Consider the following 24,391-nt stretch of genomic DNA (forward strand, 5'->3'; position numbering starts at 1 on the left):
GCATATCTCTGTTTGCTCTTTAATTCTTCTAGGTCTTTGGTAAACTTTTCAATCTTTGTATCCAGTCTTATTTCAAAGTCCTGGATCATCTTCACTATCATTATTCTGAATTCTTTTTGTGTAAGGGTGCCTATCTCTGCTTCGTTTAGTTGTTTTTCTGGGGTTTTATCCCGTCCCTTCATTGGGTACAAAGTCCTCTGCTTTTTCATTTTCTCTATCTTTCTGTGGCCGTGGTTTTCAGTTCCACAAGACGAAATACTGCTGATACTGCTTGATACTGCTGTCTGCCCTCTTGTGGAGGAAGCTATCTAGCAGGCTGGTGCGTGCTTCCTGATGGGTGGGACTGATGGTGGGTAGGGCTGGGTGGGCAAAGCTCAGTAAAACTTTAATCTGTTTGTCTGCTAATGGGTGGAGCTGTGTTCCTACCTTGTTGGTTGTTTGGCCTGAGGCTACCTAGAACTGGAGCTTACAGGCTCTTTGGTGGGGCTAATGGCAGACTCTGGGAGGGCTCACACCAATGAGCACTACCCAGAACCCCTGCTGCCAGTGCCCCTGTCTCCTTGGTAAGCCACAGCCGCCCACCCCCCCCCCCCCCCCGCCCAGTTCCTCAGGCAACCCTCCAACACCAGCAGATAGGTCTGGTTCAGTCTCCTATGGGGTCATTGCTCCTTCCCCCTGGGTCCTGGTGAGCACATTTTTTTGTGTGCCCTCCAAGAGTGGAGTCTCTGTTTCCCCCAGTCCTGTGGAGGTCCTGCAGTCAAATCCTGCTGGCTTTCAGAGTCTGATTCTCTGAGGATTTTTCATCCCGTTGCTGGACTCCCAGGTTAGGAAGCCTGATGTGGGGCTCAGAACCCTCACTTTAGTGGGTGGACTTCTGCAGTATAACTGTTCTCCAGTGTGTGAGTCACTCACCCAGCATTTATGGGATTTGATTTTAATGTGATTGCGCCCCTCCTACCATCTCATTGCGGCTTCTCCGTTGTCTCTGGATGTGGGGTGTCTTTTTTGGTGAGTTCCAGTGTCTTTCTGTTGATGATTGTTCAGCAGTTAGTCGTAATTCCGGTGCTCTTGCAAGAGGGAGTGAGTGCACGTTCTCCTACTCCGCCATCTTAATCCTATCTCCTGCAGGTGGATTCTTAACCACTGTGCCACCTAGGAAGTCCTAGGGCTTCTTAATTGTATTAGTTTTCCATGGTGCCATAACAAATTGCCACAGACTTATTGACTTGAAACAATAAAAAATGATTACCTTATAGTTCTCCAGGTCTGAGGCCAATTATGGGTTTTATGGTGCTAAGATCATGATGTCGGCAAGGCTGCATTCCTTTCTGAAGGCTCCAGGGGAGAATCTCAATCTATTTCTTTGCCTTTTCCAGCTTTGATAGGTCTCTTCTTCCATGAGTCCTCTCATTAAATCTCTCTGAAATCTTCTACCTCCCTCTTCCACTTATAAGGACCTTTGTGATTATATTAGTCCCCTGTGGATGATCCAGGATGCTCTCCCCAATGTTAAGTTACCTTGTTAGCAAACTTGATTCATCTGCTGCCTTACTTCCCCTTTGTCATGTAAGCTTATGTGTTCATGGTTTAAGGGGATTAGCATGTAGACATGCTGCAGGACGGGGTGCTATTGTGCCTGCCCTGCTAACTTCCACCTGCTTTGGAATGCAACTGTCTTCCACCATGCTACTGTATTCAAGTGTTTGTCATTACTTTTATTTGCCAGATGCCTTTTCTTCTTTGTTTTTCCCACCTGCATTATCTTTACATAGTTTCCATGATGGTTCCTTTAAAAAAAATTATCACTTTTCTTTGAAATAATGGAGTTTTTCCTGGACAGCCCTTTTTGAAAAAGTATCAGTAGTTGGAGGAAGAGGTACCATATATCCCCAAGGCTTCTGTGGATATAGTTCAGGGGGTCTGTTAACTTGGATGGGAACATTTTTAATCTTGATTTTTCTCTAATGAATGCAGGCAACACAGCCCAGTAGTATTTGTAGATCCTATATAAGAGCCTATATAATTGTCACCAGTAGAAATTAGAGATATTTTCATGTCACTTTACAGATATACTGAAATATCAGTTACCCTCATCATTTCTTCCAAATTATACCAGTTATGAGGCCCACTGCTAGATCTTATTAATTGAGGTGTAAATATCACAAACTTAAAAAAAATATTTTCGTACCTGTATTTCAATGTGTCTCCCCTTGTAATCTTATGTGCTTTATTTTATGCATTTGAAAATATTATTCTGAGAAGGGACACACGTACGTTAGCAGGCTGCTGCGTGGGTCCAGCCTTTCTGCCTTTTGTCCTGTTCTTGCTGTTCCTCTCTGCTGGGTGTGGTCCCCTTCCAAAAAACAGGAAGTTCTCCTTGACTCATGTCAAAATCCTGCACGTCACAGATTTTAGGTGATTTAGCTTGGACTTCTCCTTAGCTGACTAGTGTCAGCAAGGATCGGGCTCCTATAGGTTCACTTAGAGTTTCTCCCCACACTCTTGAAAATGTATGATCCTGTTTTATCCCAACATCCTGCCACTACTGTGGTCCACAGGGCTCACAGATGTTTGGTGATTTTGCCCCCATACCCAGGCCTTGCAATTCCAAGGAAGGTAGGCCTGGGGTTGCTGTTTCCCACTAGTGTATATTCCCTACTCTGGAAAACCCTGGATTCTCTTTATTTTCCTGAAGACGGTCTCTCTCATTGTGTCCCTTCTCACCCCAGTCCCAGGTTCCAAGAGACTAGGGGGCTGTCTCATGACTGCTGACTTCATAGAAGTGGAAGTTCTTCTTTTCATTTCTCTTTGTTGTTCTGGGTTGATTTCAGAGAAGGCACAATAGTTAGAAGTTTCTCTTCTGCTCTCTTTAATAGGAAGCTTTTTTAGCTTCTTTCTGTAACTTTTAAAAAGTTGCTGAAGTTCATTGTAATAGAGACAATAGAGAATTGCATGAAGTGGAGATGTCTCCTTCGTCCCACATAGTAACCTCTTTTAGGGAGGATCTTAGAAGCAAAAATGTGGTGTGTGTCTATTTTCCAGTCTTTTCTCTATATTTATATAAACATTTTAAGTATTCAACCCATTCACAATTTATTTAGATGTAGCTGGTAAGGTGAAATATAATTGCTTACTTTTAACTGAGTGCTAGGAATAGCATTTATACTATAGTTCTTCTTTACTATCTTCTGGGTTAAACGAGAGAGAGAGAAAATCAGGGGTGGAAATGTATAAAACAACTGATTTTCTTCATTTTTATTTTAGAAAATATATAGAGCATACAATTTACCATTTTAATTATTTCTAAGTGTATATTCCAGCAGTGTGATATACATTTGCATTGTAGAGATTGAACCCATGACCCCTTCAGTGGAAGCACAGAGACCTAGCCACTGGACAGCCAGGGAATCCCAAGAACTCTTCATCTTGCAACACTGAAACTTTGTACCCATCAAACAATGAGTCCCCATTTCCCCCTTCTCTGAGTCCCTGCCATTCTTTCTGTTTCTGTGAAAGTGACTATTCTAAGAATCTTATATCAATGGAACAGTATTTGTTCTTTTGTGACTGGCTTATTTCATTTAGCATAATGTCATCATGGTCATGTTGTAATATATGTCAGAAGTTTCTTCCTTTTTAAGGCTGAATAATATTCCATGATATGTATAGAATACATTTTGTTTATCCATTCACTTGTGTTGCTTCCACCTTTTGGCTACTGCAAATAATACTGCTACAGACACAGGTATATTAAAGTAAATTTTTTTCTTAATACGTATAACTGAAGTTTACCAAATATCCCTTCTTTCTTTCTTTTTTCTTTTTTTCTTTTTTTTGGCCATGCTGCATGGTAGGTGGGATCTTAGTTCCCTGACCAGGGATTGAACCTGTGCCTTCTGCAGTGGAAGTGCAGAGTCCTAATGACTGGACTGCCAGGGAATTCCCAATATCCCTTCTTTCTGATGAAGAAACTCGAAATGTTTATTCTCTTTGTTTAAAGATAAGACTTTCAGTTATAAAATGGATATGTACAGCAAGGTGACTAGAGTTAATAATATGTATTTATACTTGAAATTTGTTAGGGAATAATCTTAAATGTTCTCATCACACACACACACACAGGTAACTATGTTAAGTGATGGATGTGTTAACTAACCTTGTTGCAATCATTTCACGATACATATATATGTACAAAATCATATTGTACACTTTAAAGTTACACAATGTTACTTGTCAATTCTATCTCAATAAATCTGGAGTAAAAAAAAAAAAGATGACAGAGTCAGGAGTTGGGAATTCAAAGTTCCCAGGGGGGAATTTAAATGACAGGTGTGAACTGAATCTAAGAGGTGGAAGCCTGCAGAAAACTGAAGAGTTCTAGCTCCTGGTTCCATGTTGAAGGAGCACTGGTTGGATTGGTTCTAGAATTCTAAGTTTTAGACATAAATGTGAAATCTATTTTATGGAAAATCTCTGATTTTATTTGTTGGCAACAAATTAAAAAATGTAAGTATACAGTGAGACCAAGATTTTGCCTCTAAGCCTCATGACTAAGAATTTGCCTTCTCTTCCTAAGGAAGAATTAATTAAAAATTTATTTTAAAGGAGACAAAATGGAAAAAAGCACCAAAAATCATGCAAAAAGAAAAAAAAAATTCTAGGAGACAGTGGATTTACCCTTTCATATGTGAAAGAGTTTATATTTTTGTCAATAAAATAAAATATAGATGACTTGGTCATTGGCTTTTAGTCAATGATGTAGGGCTTATGAAATCATACCACAACACTTACTACAATTGACCCTTGAACAACATGGGTTTGAACTGCACAGGTCCACTTATATGCAGATTGTTTTCAATAGTAGATACTATAGTACTGCACAATCCACAGTTGGTTGAATCCTTGGATGTAGAACTGCAGATACTGAGGAACCACTGATAAAGAGGGCTGAGGGAAGGGCAAGTTGGGTGAGAATTTGGAGGCATTCGGGCCCAGAGATACATGCATGATTTAGGGTATTTACACTATTACTGTTTTGTTTTGGGCTTTTCAATAGAATCTTTTTTTTTTTTAATTAATTAATTAATTAATTAAATTTATTTATTGGCTGTGTTGGGTCTTCATTGCTGCACACGAGCTTTCTCTAGTTGCTGAGAGCGGGGGCTACTCTTCATTGTGGTGCGCAGGCTCCTCATTGTAGAGGCTTCTCTTGTTGTGGAGCATGGGGCCTGGGCACGTGGGCTTCAGTAGTTGCAGCACATGGGCTCAGTAGTTGTGGCTCACGGGCTCTAGAGCACAGGCTCAATAGTTGTGGCACACGGGCTTAGTTGCTCCGTGGCATGTGGAATCTTCCCAGGGCAGGGCTCGAACCTGTGTCTCCTGCATTGTCAGGCGGATTCTTTACCACTGTGCCACCAGGGAAGTCCTTCAATAGAATCTTGAATTTAAATGTTTTGGGTCTTTGTCACCACATCTATACTTTTATGTTTCGTGTCTGGATTTTTGGATCAGAAAAGCCCTATGATATTTCCTCAGTCAGCGCACACCTGTAAAATCAGGGCTTGTTCATATATTCTTGGAGGTGGGAAGGAAAAACATGTCTGTCCTGGCTTTATTTCTTTCCCCTTCAGCCTTTGGAAGGCTTTTTCTTTGTAACTTACACCAGGGGTTGATTTCCTAGTAGATTTACTTTTGTTTTGTTTTCGTTTCCCCTATGTTATTCAATTAGAAAGAATTTGTAGCAAATTTTGGTTTGGAACCCAAAACCTGGGGCTCCCGTCCATTCTGCTTTACAGAAGTAAGCTGCAGGTGTTTTGTGGGTGTAATTGTTTTTCTTTGGTGCACAGTATTAAATTGCTATTCTGCACGTTTTTAGGAGGGGGTTATGAATAGGTAGGAAGAGAATAGTTATATTCTATTTTTGTGACCTTCTTTGTTTATTATTTGTGTTGGCTTTGATATTCCCATACCTGAAACAATATTTTCAGAATGCAGAATAACAGGCAAAGCTTGGTGATTTTTCTTCTTGATTAGTTTTTATACATGATTAAGGTATCTTTTCAAAATTCTGAAATCACATTTGAAACTGCTTTCTACCTTGCATTTCCCTGTCAGGTATTGTTTGATTGATCTGCTGTCTCTGTCTCTCTCTCTGGCCTCGGTATCTAGAGTCCTCACTGCTCCTGCATGCACCGTGGCCCTTAACAACATGCAGAGCTTGAGACTCAGAACTGCTATCCTGCCCTTGCTTCAGTGGGAGTAGATGCCTCTCTTTCATCTCCCAGGGCATTTTGCACATAATTCTGTAACAACGGTAGTAACAGGAGCTAACCACTGATACCAGCTTCTCTGATGCAGGCTCTGTTCCAAAGGCCTCACATTTACCCATTTGCTCAATCCTTATGACAACCATCTCCTATTGGTGCTGTTGTCACCCCTGTTTTACAGATGAGGAAACTGAGGCACAAAGAGACAATGTCATCTACCAATGCCCTCCGTTAGACTTGGATGCTTTTCCTTCTTGCTCCAAGTTTCCTGCGTTCTCCTAGGGTGCTGAGTGCCTCTCACTCACCATGCTTTATGGAACTCATGCCATTGTTGGACTGTGGTCCTGCAGCCACGGTGAGAACTAGGAAAGCTGGTCTGGGTGTTTCTCTCTCTTCCAGCTACTCTTGGGTAAGGCAAGGTGCTTTTCAATTTTGTGTTCATGCCTGACACACACTAGGTACTCCATAAGTGTTAGTTGAACAAGTAAGTCAATGAGTCAGAGAGTAGAGTTTGTGCCTATCCAAAGGAATCGAAATCAGGATCTTGAAGAGATATCTGCTCCCATGTCCATTGCAGCATTATTCATAATAGCCAAGATATGGAAACAACCTAAGTGTCCATAAAGAGAAGAATGGATAAAGACAGTCAAAGTATCCATCAATAGATAAATGAATAAATATGTGGTCTATATATACAATGGAATGTTATTCAGGCATGACAAAGAGGAAAATCCTACAATTTGCAACAACATGGGTGGATCTTGATGACATTATGCAAAGTGAAATAAATGAGACAAGAAAGATAAATACTGAATTGAATCACTTATGTGGAATCTAAAATAGTCAAACTCACTGAAACAGAGTAGAATGCCAGTTGCCAGGGGCTAGGGAGAGGCAGAAAGGGGAAAATATTAGTCAGAGGGTGGGCAGTTTCTGTTATGCAAGATGAATAAGTCCTGGAGATCTGCTGTACAGCATAGAGCCTGTAGTTAATAATACTGTCTTGTGTACTTAATATTTGCTAAAAGGGTAGATCTTATATTGTGTTGTTGCCACACACACAAAATCATAATCATAATAGGGTGGGGAGAGATTTGGGAGGTGAGAAATATGTTTATAGCCTTGATAATGGTGATGGTTTCACAGGTATGTACTTACCTCAATAAAGTGATTAAAAAAAAAACCAGTCAATTGTTATTGTACTGTCTGGTGACCGCCTCCATGTGATGGCTTGAAAGTACATGGGATCTACAGTTTGATGGCCAGGTTATGCTCTCAATTCTTACCAGCTCCAGTAGTGTTCTTCATCGTACTCCCTTCTCTGTCATCAAAACACTCACGTGGTTGCTGTCAGAGTCTGAGGGAACATCCATTGGGCAGCACTTGAATTTCCTCCCATCCTCTACTCCAATGGCCACTGGGGAGAGACCAGGCATCTCTGGCTACAACCAGGCTCAGCTTTGAGAACTTCAGTTTGGAAAATCCAGTGATATGAGTAAACGTTAGTCTCTGCCTTTGCCTGTGATGCAAGCCTGTTCACTGAGACCACATCCTTCCTGCTGGGCTGTGACTGCTATAAATTTATCTAGTTTCCTCTCCGGTTGTTCCTGAGGCTGGCGTCTGGGTGAGTCCAGCTCTGTGGAGCGGGGTGGCTGAAATGGCTTGGGGAAGAATGGGGAGATTGTGTCAAGGGCTAGAACTTGACTAGAGATTTCTTCTGCCAGTCTTCAAGTCTGTCCTTCAACAATATTTTTGGAATGTTCTTTTATATTGATCAATATTCGGGTGCTATGAATGCAAGTGTGTGTATGTGGGGGGGTGGGAGGTGAGAACAGGAGCAGCAACCACAGCTTATACCCATGACTCCAGCAGATTTGTCAAGCATTCCCCCAGGGAGTGGATAGTTGGATGCATACAAGGAAATGAGTATTTTAGAAACCAAGGAGGTAAAAGTCAGGGTGGAGTGCACTAGGGTTATAGGGATAGGGAAGCACAGAGGAGAGGCAGAGCCCTGATGTGGATGGAAAGATTGATGGAGTGGGACCTGGGAGGGTCTGCAGAGCTCGTGGATCTGTCTGGAGTACCCCCTCCCCTCCTGCCACCTGCCAAATGCACAGGGGATGGATTTGGTGAGGGGGTGCATGAAGGCAGGAGTAGAGAGGCAAGAATGGAGATAGAAGAAGAGATGAACACATTTGAGATGTCTTGCACATTAAACTATGTTCTTTATAAATTACTTTCTGGAGAGTTCCAAAGCTTTATAGGCCCTATCCCTTCCTTTAGGATCATTTATGGATTTGGGCTAATGTACTTTTCAAAATTCAGTAACATGAAGAGATAAATTCCAAACAAAGCCAAAATGTTCATCCATCCGAAATCTAGGAGATGTGTATGATCAAAAGATATAGCAGCTTATTTCTAGTCTTTGTGGAACTTGAAATCTAGTTAGGAAACTGAGTTGTTGAACACTATAATGAAAGACTCTGTGTAGTAAAACCTGGGAAAATGTCTTTGCCTTTTAGCCATTTATTTTTATTGTCTTTGATCATTTTTCCTCTTACCTGACTAAGATACCTACTTACATGGTGGAAGAAATGGTCTCACACCTTTTTGTCTGAGAAAAATGCAATGTTAGGAGCATGACTTAGAAATCAGTGACCCTGGTCTAAATTCTGGCTTTGTCCCTCCTGGCTGTGAAACCCTGGGCAAGTCAAGAAGCCTAGGACTCAGTCTCTACTTCTGTACCATGGGACTAAGAATATAATCTTTGGGCTTTGTGCATCAGTGCAGCATCTAGTCCATGAGGAGCTCTCAATAAGTATGAATTCTAATAATATAATTGTGATTTTTGCAAGGAGACATTATTATTCTCCCTTATCACCCCAAGTGCCATCCCATTTCAGTTTTTACCAATCAGTGGATCGGTAAAAGGGCTATTGCAGACCATCACCTCCTTTGCATGCTTCAATGTTCTCTTTCCTCCTCTCTCTCTAGACACATGCTGCTCTGTTATCACCATAGTTGCTCATTCCTGGCATCCTTCTTCTTTTGTCCCTCACTCATCTTTCCTTGGTTCAAAACAGAAACAAGAAAGCAGAGTCTTTCCGTTGGAAGGAATGTAAAAAACATCTTTTCCGCTTTGTCCTTTTATAGATGAGGAAACTGAAGTTAAAGAATAGTGAAGAGTTTTTCCAAGGTCATCCATAGCCAGTAATCAGTGGGACCAAAGTTCTCTTGGTGTTACATCAAGATGGCATCCAGAAGTGGTTTAAGACACACACTGCACTGTTAATGTGATTGTGTTTATGGGTTTAATTATTGTTTCTCTCCATAGGGGCACCATTCTTCCATGGCTCAGAACACACTCCTGGGTCAAGCCAATAGGAAACCTCTCTGGTAAGTATTTGACTCACTTTTCAAAACTAAAGATGGCAACTTTTTAGAGTCTGGTGATAATTTTTCCCTTTCGATCTTCTGGGTTTTTGATAGTTTAGTTCTCTCCGTGGTTAGACTTCTAAAAAGACTTCTTACCCGTATGCTGTTTTCGCCACCCGACTTCCCAGCGTGGACCTATGCCCAGGGACTCTGACCAGGGCTTCAGATGAGCATGGCAAGTGTCCGCTGCAAGCTGGCTCGTTACTTGGAGGACCTGGAAGACGTGGATTTTAAGAAATTCAAGATGCACTTAGAAGACTATCCTAGTCAGAAGGGCTGCACCTCACTTCCTCGGGGTCAGACAGAGAAAGCAGATCACGTGGATCTCGCCACTCTGATGATTGATTTCAATGGAGAGGAGAAGGCATGGGCCATGGCCATGTGGATTTTTGCTGCAATCAACAGGAGAGACCTTTACGAGAAAGCTAAGAGGGATGAGCCAGAATGGGGTGAGTGGAAGGAAGACAGTATTTTTTTTTTTTAAATTGTGGTGAAATACACATAATATAAAATTTACCATCAACCATTTTTAAGTGTATGATTCAGTGGTGTTAAACACATTCACATTGTTGTGCAATCAATCTCCAGAACTCTTTTTCATCTTGCAAAACTCTGTACCCATTAAACAACAATTCCTCAGCCCCTGGCAGCTACTTTCTGCCTATGAATTTCACTATTCCAGCACCTTTTATACGTGGAATCATAGAGTATCTGACTTCTTGTGTCTGGCTTATTTCACTCAGCATAAACATCCTCAAGCTTCACCCACGTTGTCACATATGGCAGGATTTTGTTCCTTTTTAAGGTGAAATAATGTCTTGTGGTATGTATATCCCACAGTTTGTTCATCCATTCATCCATCAATGAACTTTCTGGTTGCTTCTAGCTTTTGATTATTGTGAATAACGCTGCTATGAGCATGGCTGCACAAACCTCTTTGAGACCTTGCTTTCAATTGTTTTGGGTATATGACCAGAACTGGAATTACTGGATTATATGGTAATTCTAATTAAATTTTTTGAGGCATATTTTCCACTCCCACTAGCAGTGTACAATGATTTTAAATTTCTCCACATCCTTACCAATACTTATTTTATGTTTTTTTTTCTTTTTTTTGATAGTAGCAGTCCCAATGGGTGTGAGATGGTATCTCACTGTTGTTTTGATTTGCTTTTCCTTATTGATGAGGAATACTGAGCACCTTCTCACATGCTTGTCGTTTGTTTATCTTTGGAGAAATGTCTATTAAAGTCCCCTTCCCATGTTTTAATTGGGTTGTTTGTCTTTTTTGTTGTTGACTTGTGGGAGTTTTTTTTATATCCTGTATATTAATCTCTTATCAGATATATGATTTGCAAAGGTTTTCCCCATTCTGTGGGTTGCCTTTGGGTTGCCTTTTCACTCTGCTGATGGTATCCTTTGATGAATCAAAGTTAGTATGTTTGCTTTTTTTTTGGCACACGGGCTTAGATCCTCCGCGGCATGTGGGATCTTCCTGGAGCTGGGATCGAACCCGTGATCTCTGCATTGGCAGGTGGATTCTTAACCACTGCGCCACCTAGGAAGCCCAGTATGTTTGCTTTTTAATCACGTATTTTATTATCTTGGCTTCATACTTTTTTTTGTTTTTCTCATGATAGTGCTATAAGAAGATGGAGGAAAGCAGTTTACTTTTTTCTAACTCCTTTGAAAACCTAAATCAGGGCTCATATACCCCTAGGAAACTTCTCTGATTAGTTACACTTTATCCAAATCTCTCCTTACCTGAAACTTCCTCCAGGTCTCCATCTAGCTCCTTACCTGTCTGCCTGCCTAGTCAACAAGGTTGAATCTCTGCTCCCCATGGCTCAGGGGGCAATCTCTCACCCTATAGAACTATGTAATTTCTAGGGAAAAACTTTTCCTATGGTCATTACTTTGGGCGTTGGAATGAAAAAAAAAAATGTCTCTTCATCCCTGTGGATAAGCTGGGGGTGAGGTTCTCCCTTCTGGCCCTGGTTCTGAGCAAGGGACAGGCATGAGGAAGGGCTGAGAGGAATCTAGAAAATCACGGATGATGATGTTAGGCTGGCGGAAAGGGGGAGTAGAAATGAATCAGCATTTTTGAAATAGTCAGACAAAAATGGTGGTGCATACGTAATACATCCATGCCATTAGAAGTCAGTTTTATGGACTTAAACTTCTGTTTTCTAATGAGTTATTATCTGTTTACTCTGTTTTTTCTTCCAACATTATATTGTCCACATTGGCATGTCTGAAGTCAATTAAAATGTATTTATACTTGCAAAAAAATGAATTAGCAGGTCAGAAGCACAGTGAGGTTGGGAAGTAATATGGATTTAATGAGGGAGATAAAAATAACATGGGGGCATGAGGACAGGGGTGTATACCACTTAGATGTTATAAACAAATTGTGTATATTAACACAGTTATAATTATGTCAGTACTTACATACTCAATAACCATTTTAAAGTATAATAATCCTAGTGGCAGAAGTAGTTCACTAAGCAGTTTTTGTGCATTTTATTCATTCTTCACAAGAACTGCAGGAAACCTGCGCTTATAAGCCAGTTTCAAAAAGACAAGTAATTTATGATTCTATTTATAAGAAGTGTCTAGAGTAGTCAAATGCATAGAGAGAGAAAGTTGTGGTTGCTAGGGACTGCAGGGAATGGGGAATGGAGAACCGTTGTTTAACGGGTATAAAGTTTCATTTTTACAAGATGAAAAATAAATCTGAAGATTGGTTGTACAATCACGTGAAGTGAGCCTGGAAAAGGTTTTGGTTGTCTATAGCTCTGTTCTAATCAGAGCCAAGGATGGGGTTCAATGCCAAGTGTGTCTTTGGTGGAAGACTGGCTCTTAACCACTATGCCATTTGACTTCTATATCTGGGTTGGAAGAATTATAACTAGGGTTAGAAGTTTTTTGGGCTTTTTTTGGTTTTTTTTTTTGGCGGGGGTGGTGGGTGGCCGGCTAGGGTTAGGTTTTAGGTAAGAATTAAGTTTTGGTCTTGGTTTGAGTTAATGTTTAGATTTTGTTTTGTGGTTTTGTGTGTGTTGTATTAATAGCATTCTCATTCAGAATAAGTAGACACCTATTAGGAATCCTTTATATAGCTCTTGGGTTCCTGTCCATCTAAAGTTATCTATCCCATTTATTTCCTCTTGTGTCTAGCTCTTGTTGTACTGTGTCTAATTTCTCCTATGAGATGCCTCTTTGGGGTGTGTTATTTAGTGATTGTTTAGATCTGTGATTCTCAACTGTGGATGCATGTTGAAGCTTTTAAAATATAATGGTGTCTGGGCTCCACCTCAGAGAACTGAAAAAGGATCACTGGGGGTAGAGTCCTGGAATCAATATTTTTAAAGCTTTCTAGGTGAATCTAATCTATAAAGAAGGTGTGGCACATATATACAATGGAATGCTACTCAGCCATAAAAAGGAATGAAATTGAGTTATTTGTAGTGAGGTGGATGGACCTAGAGTCTGTCATACAGAGTGAAGTGAGTCAGAAAGAGAAAAACAAATACCGTATGCAAACGCATACATATGGAATCTAGAAGAATCATATTGATGAACCTAGTGACAGGGCAGGAATAAAGACACAGGAGTAGAGAACGGACTTGAGGACATGGTGGTGGGGGGAAGGGGAGGCTGGGACGTAGTGAGAGAGTAGCATTGACATATACACACTACTGATTGTAAAATAGTTAGTGGGAAGCTGCTGCATAGCACAGGGAGATCAGCTTGGTGCTTTGTGACGACCTAGAGGGATGGGATGGAGAGGTGGAAGGGAGGCTCAAGAGGGAGGGGATATGGGGATATATGTATACAAATAGCTGACTCTGTTGTGCAGCAGAAACTAACATGACATTGTAAAGCAATTGTACTCCAATAAATATATACCTAAAAAAAAGTCAGCCAGGATTCTGAGTACTGAATTAGACATAAGCCAGATTGGTTATTCTCACTCTTGAAGAATCAGGATATGGGTAAGATGAATTCCAGGCATTTGGGGTCAAGGAAGGATGATACTGCTGGACTTTGATCATCTTGGGGATATTGGAGAGTGTGTGGGATGGCCTCAAAACCAAAGCACCTGAGAGGGAGTTTGCCAAAGACAAATGAAGATAAGAAATCTTGATGCCTCACATGTTTACTGTTTGATATCCAGGCTTGGGAGACAGATTCCAAGACTGGATACAGTGTGGACACAGTGCTAGGTGGTAGCCATTGCTTTGGAATTAGGAGTACAGGAATGCCCCAACTGGACATTCAACTGAGCTGCATTTTGGTTTGGGATATATTCAGGGAGGTGCCTTTGACCTGTGTCAGGTGTTGGATATTGGATCTCAATGACATCACTTTCATCAGGAGTCCTGATTTTTGATACTTTGTATTTTTCTTCCTTTTGCTCTCAGACAGTGTAAATGTTTCTGTGATAAGCCAGGAAGAAAGCCTTGAAGAGGAATGGATGGGTTTACTGGGGTACCTTTCCAGAATCTCTATTTGTAGAAAAAAGAAAGGTAAGCAATGGGGGTGGCACTTCTAATTGTGTTTGGAGACCTGGTTCTGTAAGTACTTGAAGCTAGGAAGCTGGATAACTTGATGATCCTATCATGTTCCTGCTCCTTGGGGCGAAAAGGCCTGTCTCAGGACATCCACTTTAGCGTAAGAAATAGATGCATGTTTGCCTGGCTCCTTGCAGTCCCAGAACCAAGGGGAGGCAACTGAGTGTTTCAGGTTTTATAAGGCATGAGCTGCAGACTACCCAAAGGAGTAAGATTGAGTAAAAAGGATTTTCTGGCCAGGGCCAATGCACATGGAACTTTGCTGTTCTTCTGTTGAACTGTGTCTAGGAAGGTTTTGACACCCTAGATTTTCTGGGACTATTCATACCCAGGCAGTAGAGAGAAACTGCAACTCCCATCTCTCAGTTCTGTTACTGAGTTGAAGCTCGCTCTGCTCGTCGCACGACAGGCCAATGCATCGAAGAAGAGGTGTTGAGGCAAGGAATACGACTTTATTCAGAAAGCCGGCAAACCGTGAAGACGGCAGACTAATGTCTCCTAAAAAACCATCTTATTCTGCTCTGGATGCCAGTTTGTTTTATAGAATCAGAGAGGGAGGGGCTGGGAAGTAAAGTCAGAAGGGTTATCAGTCTTGCAAAACATCTCCTGGCATGACTAGCCTCGAGGGAAGGGATGTGTTAATTTCACAGGTGGGTGGGGTTCCCTGAGAAAGGCCATCGTGTGTGATTATAGCAATGAAAAGCAAAAGTGAAAGTCAAAGAAACAGACCCAACGTGGAGTCCGATTTAGCTCTACATGGTAACAATTCCAGTTACCATTCCTCACAGACCACAGGCCCCTGCTGATAGCTCATCTCTGGTGGATGTGCTCAAGCTTCTTCCAAAGTCTAACTTTTGGTCTCTGCCACAGATTACTGTAAGAAGTACAGAAAACACGTGAGAAGCAGATTCCAGTGTATCAAAGACAGGAATGCCCGTCTGGGTGAGAGCGTGAACCTCAACAAACGCTTCACCAGGCTGCGTCTCATCAAGGAACACCAGAGCCAGCAGGAGAGGGAGCACGAGCTCCTGGCCATTGGTAGGACTTCGGCCAAGATGTGGGATGGCCCCGTGAGTTCCATGAACTTGGAATCGCTTTTTGATCCTGAAGACCAAAACTCTGAGCCTGTGCACACAGTGGTATTCCAGGGAGCAGCGGGTATTGGGAAAACAATACTGGCCAGGAAGATCATGTTGGACTGGGCATCAGGGGAACTTTACCAGGACAGATTTGACTATTTGTTTTACATTCACTGTCGGGAGGTGAGCCTTGGGATGCAGAGGAGCCTGGGTGACCTGATCGCCAGCTGCTGCCCTGGCCCAAACCCACCCATAGGCAAGATTGTGAGCAAGCCTTCCAGGATCCTCTTCCTCATGGATGGTTTTGATGAGCTGCAAGGTGCCTTTGATGAGCACACAGAGGCTCTCTGCACGAACTGGCAGAAGGTGGAGCGGGGAGACATTCTCCTGAGCAGCCTCATCAGAAAAAGACTGCTTCCCGGGGCCTCTCTGCTCATCACTACAAGACCTGTGGCCCTGGAGAAACTTCAGCACTTGCTGGACCGGGCTCGTCATGTGGAGATCCTGGGTTTCTCAGAGGCCAAAAGGAAGGAATATTTCTTTAAGTATTTCTCAGATGAACAGCAAGCAAGTGAAGCCTTCAGGCTGATTCAGGAGAATGAGATCCTCTTCACCATGTGCTTTATTCCTCTGGTCTGCTGGATTGTGTGCACTGGGCTGAAACAGCAGATGGACAGTGGCAAGAGTCTTGCTCAGACATCCAAGACCACCACAGCAGTGTATATCTTCTTCCTCTCCAGTTTGTTGCAGTCCCACGGAGGGAGCCAGGAGCACCACAACTCTGCCACCCTCTGGGGTCTCTGCTCATTGGCTGCAGATGGAATCTGGAACCAGAAAATCCTGTTTGAGGAGTGTGATCTCAGGAATCACGGCCTGCAGAAGGCAGATGTGTCTGCTTTCTTGAGGATGAACCTATTCCAGAAGGAAGTGGACTGCGAGAAATTCTACAGCTTCATCCACATGACTTTCCAGGAGTTCTTTGCTGCCATGTACTACCTGCTGGAAGAGGAGAATCAGGGGGAGATGAGGAACGTACCACAGAATCATTCAAAGCTTCCCAGCCGAGACGTGACGGTCCTTCTTGAAAACTATGGCAAATTTGAGAAGGGGTATCTGATTTTTGTTGTCCGTTTCCTCTTTGGTCTTATAAACCAGGAGAGAACCTCCTATTTGGAGAAGAAACTGAGTTGCAAGATCTCTCAGAAAATCAGGGTGGAGCTGCTAAAATGGATTGAAGCAAAAGCCAAAACCAAGATGCTACAGATTGAGCCCAGCCAGCTGGAACTGTTCTACTGTTTGTATGAGATGCAGGAGGAAGACTTTGTGCAAAGGGCCATGGGCCATTTCCCCAAAATTGAGATCAAGCTCTCCACCAGAATGGACCATGTGGTTTCTTCTTTTTGTATTGAGAACTGCTGCCACGTGGAATCACTTTCCTTGAGGTTGCTCCATAACTCATCCAAGGAGGAGGAGGAGGAGGAGGAGGAGGAGGAGGAAGTTCGACACTCTGATGAGGACCATTGTGTCTTCCCTGATCTTTCTGTTGCATATTCTCAGCGGTAAGGAGATTCTGCTTCAGGCAGGTAGTAGTATATGTCTTCTGTTTTCTAGCCACCTATCTCTTGGCACTTGCTTCCTCTCCTTTCTTCTCAACTGTCTTGCAGATGCAGTTTCCACAGCTACATAATAATGCCACCACCACTCATTTCTACCAGACCCCTTCATGGGCAGATATCGACTAGTAGAGGAAGGATATGTGGACAAACGCCATGAGAAAAAAAGCCAATGAAACAAAAAGCAAATGTTTGGTGGATGCCAGCTTAGCACAAGGGATCACGTCGGGGAAAGAATGGAGTAAAAGTGTTTGTAAACTCAAACTGCTTGTAATTTGCTTGGGGCTTTAGTGCATAATACCCTGTCAGTACCTAAGGGGCAAAACAACCTCTGTGACTTCGCCCAGGAACAAAGAGGACAGAGGACCCTCAGTGTTGGATGCTTGGGTGGGGGAAGATTCTTGGAGGAGTGAAGTTTGAGCCTGCCTTGAAGGATTGATAGGATGTGGGTGAGTGGAGAAGGTAAAGGGATTTTGGCAATGGGGTCTTTTATGAAGAAGGCGTGAATGTGGTCTGAGGAAGAGTATTGATGTAGGAGAAAATGCAGAAGGACATGGCTTCATTGGAGCAACTAATAAGGGGAAAGTGAAGGAAATAGGGCTGGAAAGGAAAGAGTGCTCCAAGGCCCCACCTTGTGTTTGCAGCGAGGCATTCATCAACAGCACCCTCTTCAGGGTCTGTTCACTCCCTTGCTAGGGGGTTGGAAGCCAGTTGCTGTGTGTGTACAGTGAAGGGATTGAGTTACTTGATTGCTAAATCCTTTCACAGAAACTGCCGCAGCTACAGTGCCTGTGGGGAGGTGGCTGCTCTGTGAATGCCTGGGTTTAACCTCTATAGAAGACACTTGACATGGGAAAAAATTAAGGAGAAAGGGGGCTGGCCCTTTCACTGGCAGCAATAAGTTTTCAGTTCCCTCTCTTTGCCTTGGCACCACTACCAGGATGACTTTTCTATTTATTGTCCAGTCATCAAGGACCACCTGCTGGGGCTTCGTTGGTGGCTAAGACCCAGGTCCTGCTCACAGCGACTTATGGTTGAGTGGTGGGGACAGGCAGGAAACAAGGGTTGGTAGAGAGGATGGACTTTGGCAAGAACACTGGCGGAGGGCACCTGAAGCACACAGGTGGAGCCCGTCACTGGCTGGATCCTGAAGGATGGGGCATGAGAGAGCCGAGAATATGCAAAGGGCAGTCCAGACCAAGGGAACAGTGCATTCAAAGGGTGGGAGGTGGGAAAGCAGGGTACACTGGACAAAGGCAAATAGTTCAGAATAGCTAGAAAGAAGATGGGAGAGGGAGAGAAAGAGAGAGAGGGACTTAGAGAAGAAGACCTGCTCTCTAGGGGTCTAAAATTGAGGCTGGTGGGATGAATTGGGAGATTGGGATTGCCATATATACATTACTAAGAAAAAAGTATCAAATTGTACACTTTAAATATAGGCAGTTTATTGTATGTCAATTATATCTCAATAAAAAAATTAAAAAAAAAAATAAATAAAATTGAGGCTGAGAAAACCAGACACCTGACCAAGATCACACAGCTGTGAGGAAGGCTGGCAGAGACTCAGACTAAAACTCCTGATGAAAAGTCTGATGCCTGTCTTGCTAGATGACAGCTACCTTCCTCTGAGGGCAGGAGCTTGCTTTGTGTGTCCTAGAGGCTTTGAAAGGCCAGCAGCATGGCCACCTACCCGGTGCCTGTTAGAAGTGCAGGATTGCAGACCTGATCCTAGACCTGTGGAGTCAGAATCTGCATTTTAACAAGAGCTGAACTTTGGAATCACCTGGAAGTCTTAAAAATATCAATATGCATGGTCCCACCTCAGAGACTCTGACTTTATTCCTATAACCTGGCCTGGGGACTTTTGAGAGCACTGCTGATGCTATTGTGCAGCCAGTGTGGGAACTGGTCTCTGGGTCACTTAGCAGCGTGTCCAGGGCCATGGGCAGGACAGCCAACTGATGAAGGAGGAGAAGGATGCCTGAGGGAGGGGCTGGAGGGTATTCACAATCAGCCACAGTCTCAGGCTCGTTCTTAATATTTTTACTTTTAATTATTATTATTTTTTTATTGAGGTATAGTTGATATACAATATTATGTGAGTTTCAGGTGTATAACATAGTGATTCACAATTTTTAAAGTTTATACTCCATTTATGGTTATAAAATATTGACTATATTCCTTGTGTTGTACAATATATATTCTTGTAGTTTATTTATTTTACACATAGTAGTTTGTACCTCTTAATCCTCTACCCCTATCTTGCTCCTCTCCCTTCCTTCTCCCCACTGGTAACCACTAGTTTGTTCTCTATATCCGTGTCTGTTTCCTTTTTGTTATATTAAATAGTTTGTTTTAATTTTAAGATTCCACATATAAGTGATATTATACAGTATTTGTCTTTCTCTTATTTCACTTAGCATAATACCCTCCAAGTCCATCCATGTTGTTGCAATGACAAAATTTCATTATTTTTTAATTTAATTTAATTTTTATTTTTTATTTCTTTAATTGAAGTATAGTTGATTTATAATGTCATGTTAGTTTTGGGTATACAGCATAATGATTCATATATGTGTGTATATATATGTATAATTTTTCAGATTCTTTTCTCTTATATGTTATTACAAAATATTGAATATAGTTCCCTGTGCTATACAATAGGTCCTTGTTGGTTATCTATTTTATATATAGTAGTGTGTATATGTTAATCCCAATCTCCCAATTTATTCCTCCCCCCTCCCTTTTGGTAACCGTAAGTTTGTTTTGTATGTCTGTGAGTCTCTTTCTGTTTTGTAAATAAGTTTATTTGTATTATTTTTAAGATTCCACATATAAGTGATATCATACAGTATTTGTCTTTCACTTATTTCACTTAGCATAATACCTTCCAAGTCCATCCATGTTGTTGCAAATAACAAAATTTCATTATTTTTTTTATGGCTGAATAGTATTCCATTGTGTGTGTGTGTGTGTGTGTACATCACATCTTCTTTATCCATTCATCACAGACTCTTTGAATCATAAGGTGTGCAGAGCAGTCTCACCAAGGCTCCTCTGGCCTTTTTCATTCCTCAGTGTACAACTTTTGGTTCTGTGACTCATTTCTTAATTCCTGGGAGGCCTTTGAACTGGTGTCAGCTATTCCTGGCTCCCAGCTTCAGTTTGCTATTCTTAGAAATTGACTTTATTTTCTCTCCTTCCTTTCTTCATATTTCTAGATTGGTGAACTATCTCACCTCCAGCATTTGCAGGGGCATCTTCTCAGTCCTGAGCAATAATTGGAATCTCACTGAATTGAACCTCAGTGGCAATAGCTTGGGAGACCCAGGGATGAAGGCGTTATGTGAAACACTCCAGCAACCTGGCTGTAACATTCGTAGATTGTGGTAAGAACCCGTGTGTGTGTGTGTGTATGTGTGTGTGTGTGAGAGAGAGAGAGAGAGAGAAGAACGACCAGATTAGTGATTTGTTAGTTTTCTAAGGCTGTCATAACAAAGTACCATAGGTACCATAGACTGGGAGCCTTAAACAACAGAAATTAATTTTCTCAATCCCGGTTCCAAGATGAAGTTGTCAGAAGGATTGGTTTCTTCTGCAGTATCTCTCCTTGGCTTGTCGATGACTGTCCTCTCCCTGTGTCTTCACATGGTCTCTGTGTATGTCTAATCTCTTTTTCTTATGAGGATGCAAGTCATGTTGGATTACGGTCTGTCCTAATGACCTCATTGTAACTTAATTACCTTTTCAAAGCTGTATCTCCGAATATAGTCACATTCTGAGGTCCTAAGTGTTGAGATGTCAACAGGAAATTTTTGGGGGGACACAATTAAGCCTAGAACAAGTGGGAAGGCAAAATGGATTGGAGGACAGTTGTTTGGGAAGTTTCAGATGGAGAAGAATAAAGGGGAACTGAAAATAAGTCATTTATGGGGTTATAAAAGGGCATGACTTTTAGTATATTCCATTTCTTCATTAGCCATGCTTATAGATGAGAATTAAAGAGTTTCATCAAATACAGCAATGGCTACCTGGGCTGGAATCCATCAAAATATTTTGCATAGATTAAATTGTCACAGGGAATCTCTTGTAGATTTATTAATAAAGTGCTTGCTGTGAGCCCACACTATGAATCAGACTCACATGCCCTGAGCTGAACACACAGTTGCATGGACCATCCCTCCAGCCCTCTTTCATCACACATCTGCCCTTTTGATAAGCTACACAGCCAGCGTTAAAGCCCACCACCAGGACATTTTCATTCTTTCCTCTCTTGCTCATCATAACCACTCCATCACCAGTCATATTTTACCTATTACACAAGCCATTGCCCACTTTTCCTCATCCTCACTCTGTTACTGACTAGAGTCCTTAGACTCCTTAATCAATAGAAGTTGATTAGAGGCCAGAGGATGAATTCAGGCTTTATTGGGGCTCATGCTACAGCACAAGGGAGCCAAAACAAGTAACAGGTCCCTTGCTCACTCCCTGAAGTGGGGGGGGGGGGGAGCTGGCTCCTTAAATAGGGTGAGGGTAAGGGCCAGAGGGGTGGCTTAGGTGGTCTGCCTACCCCCTTGGTGGTGCTGGGTGCAGGAACCATGCGCAGTACCCTGCTTTTGCTCCTGGCACCTCAGAAATGGCAGTTGGGTTTTGACTTTTTTGTATCTTATTGTTCATAATTGATCCCAACTGCCCACGCATGCAGTTATTTTTAGTGTCTTATAGTTTCTTTGTATTCTGTTGCTTAAGCAGATGTTTGTCCAGGTGCAAGCACTGCAGGAAAGAGTCCCAGGTCCCAGCATAGCTCAACTCCCCCAGCCCAGGTCCAACAACCACCATTATTTGCCTGGATATTGCAATGGACTCTAAGACCATCAACTTCTCATGACGGGATTGATGTTTGTCCTGCAATTATCTCTATAATGTCTGGACAAGCTCTTACCACTTGTTCGTGCTCAAAAATACATGTTGAATGAATGTTGGCTGTTTCGTCTCCCTGCATCTGTGCATACTTTTACCACCAACAATCATTCTCTGTAAAGAAGACAGAGGATTATTTAGAAAATTATACTTTGATCATGCCATTTCTTTGCTTAAGTGCTTTTTCTTTGCTCTTTTGATAAATTATAAAATATTCTTCTTGCCTTGAAGGCTCTGACTGGTTTTGACATTAAACCTTCCTCTCCACCTTTATCCCATGCCACTCTTCCTGTCACCCCTGTAGGTGCCCCTGTGTGATTCCAGAAAGTGAGACGCAAACAGGGAGACATGGGTGAGAATGAGACGTTTTGCAGATGGAGGTCTAGTTATCTGCTTCTAGTTGGTGTGGAAATGGAGGCAGAAAAGATGATCCAACAAGCTCTAGGACATTTGAACTATTAGCCTGGAAATGAGCTGGAATATTGTTCTTGCTCTTCTGATAGGGACCAATTGTTGTTGTTGGTGATAGTGGTGATGGTGGTGGTGGTGATGGTGATGGTGATGGTGTGTGTGTGTGTCTGTGTGTGTGTGTAAAGCAAATCAAGAATCAGAGCTGCTTGCTCCTTCAGTTTAGATGGAGGGTTGGGATTAACTTATCAAACAGAATAGCAGGGACAAGGTTGGCAAAGAGAACAGGTAGGTGGTGCAACCCTAGAGAGAACAGTATCTGAGGGAGTTTCAACTGTTAGGAACATATGGTAAAGAGGCGGAACCCATAGGTTCACCATTGTTTTCATTTACAAAACAGGAACATGCCATTTATATACTCGAGAGTTGCCAGTTATTTACGGAGGGAGTTGACTGGCAGCTGTGGTCTCAGACTGTGAGCCAGTGAGCCCGAGAACTAACTTCCCAATGTGTCTTGAGCTGTAGTCTGGAGTTCTAATAAGATGACACTTTCTTTCATGAAGATTTAGTTATAACTTTCTCTTTGTAACATGAGAATACAGTGCCCCTGCCTGGTGCTAAAAACCAACATAGACCAGAAAGCAGTGACAGAAAAGCAGCTCATGTTCTGACATTTTCTGTTTCTGTGCTTGGCATGAAGGTTGGGGCAGTGTTGCCTTTCCCATCAGTGCTGCTTTAACATCTCCTCGGTCTTGAGCAACAATCAGAAACTGGTGGAACTGGATCTGAGCCACAATGCCCTGGGAGACTTTGGGATCAGACTTTTGTGTGTGGGACTGAGACATCTATTCTGCAATCTGAAGAAGCTCTGGTGAGTCTGAACTAATTTCCCTCATGAAGAAGCATGAGCTGTGGCTTCAATGCGCCATGATGGGTTAGAATTTTAGTGAGAGTGGCCTTGGCTACTCAGAGGATTCCCTGTGTTTATCTCTCAGTGTTTGTCAACAATTGGTTCAGTTAGTGTTTGTTGTAGGAAAAGCCACATACTCAGCCCTGCAGGGAGAACTTAAAAAATCATAACTATCATGCTTACCTTTAAGGTATTTACAACCTAGCTGAGAAAATAAAACCAATGTATTACATTGCTTTAGAAGAATTTTGGGACTTGATGACAAGGCCTTGGTCCACAGTGAATAGGAAAAATGGTGCTAAAGCAATGCAGACACTTGACATTCTATGCAGCTCTTCATTGGATGCCTCTGGGAGACTTGAATTTTGAAGAAGACAAGAAAGCACTTGAAAATGGTAGGGCTGATTCACACCCATTAGGGTGGCTCTTATAAAAAAGCAAAGCAAAACAGGACTATATATTCAGTAAAATAAGCCAGAAGAAAAAGGGCAAATATTGTATGATTTCACTTATATGAAGTACCTGGAATAGTCAAATTCATAGAGACAAGAAGTAGAATGGTGGTTTCCAGGGGCTGGGGAAGGGGAATTGGGAGTTATTTAATGGGTACAGAATTTCAGTTTGGGAAGATGAAAAGAGTTCTGGAGATGAAGAATGGTGATAATTGTACAATTATGTGAATGTACTTAAGTGTTACTGAATTGTAGCACTTATAAATGTTTACAATAGTAAATTTTATGTTATGCATATTTTACCACAATAAAAATAAATGTAGAGATCTGGGAAGATGTTCTAACATTGCATGGGCTTGGAAGGTGTTTACATGCTGTTATACCAAACAGAAAAAGAAACAAGAAGTTAATAGAGAGCTTGGATGTACTCTTCCCATGTGTGGACTGGACTGTAGACAAGGGCAGGACAGTGCTTCCTTGAGTCACAGCAGAGTGGGGAGTGGGGTGAGAGAGGTGTTGTGACATTCTCCCATCTCTCTGGAAGGTTGGTCAGTTGCTGTCTCACATCAGTGTGCTGTGAGGATCTCGCATCCGTCCTGAGCACCAACCATTCCCTGACCAGACTCTACTTGGGGGAAAATGCTCTGGGAGACTCAGGAGTTGGAATTTTATGTGAAAAAGCAAAGAATCCACAATGTAACCTGCAGAAACTGGGGTAAGTCTTCATGAACATC

General features: G+C 42.1%; 1 protein-coding gene across 1 annotated transcript in view; it reads left to right on the forward strand.

Moving 5' to 3' along the window:
* The first annotated feature begins 7,844 nt into the window (after positions 1 to 7,844).
* Positions 7,845 to 24,391, forward strand: part of NLRP3 (NLR family pyrin domain containing 3) — a 51,934-nt gene continuing 35,387 nt past the window's right edge. The window contains exons 1-8 of the mRNA XM_057709232.1: positions 7,845 to 7,890; positions 9,601 to 9,662; positions 9,830 to 10,150; positions 14,126 to 14,230; positions 15,146 to 16,913; positions 20,189 to 20,356; positions 22,996 to 23,166; positions 24,202 to 24,372. Of these exons, the coding sequence (XP_057565215.1) occupies positions 9,868 to 10,150; positions 14,126 to 14,230; positions 15,146 to 16,913; positions 20,189 to 20,356; positions 22,996 to 23,166; positions 24,202 to 24,372 (2,666 nt within the window). The 5' untranslated portion in view covers positions 7,845 to 7,890; positions 9,601 to 9,662; positions 9,830 to 9,867. The remainder of the gene's footprint in view (positions 7,891 to 9,600; positions 9,663 to 9,829; positions 10,151 to 14,125; positions 14,231 to 15,145; positions 16,914 to 20,188; positions 20,357 to 22,995; positions 23,167 to 24,201; positions 24,373 to 24,391) is intronic.

This window comes from Hippopotamus amphibius, chromosome 15 (assembly GCF_030028045.1).
Source record: "Hippopotamus amphibius kiboko isolate mHipAmp2 chromosome 15, mHipAmp2.hap2, whole genome shotgun sequence".
In the NCBI taxonomy this organism is placed as follows: Eukaryota; Metazoa; Chordata; class Mammalia; order Artiodactyla; family Hippopotamidae; genus Hippopotamus; species Hippopotamus amphibius.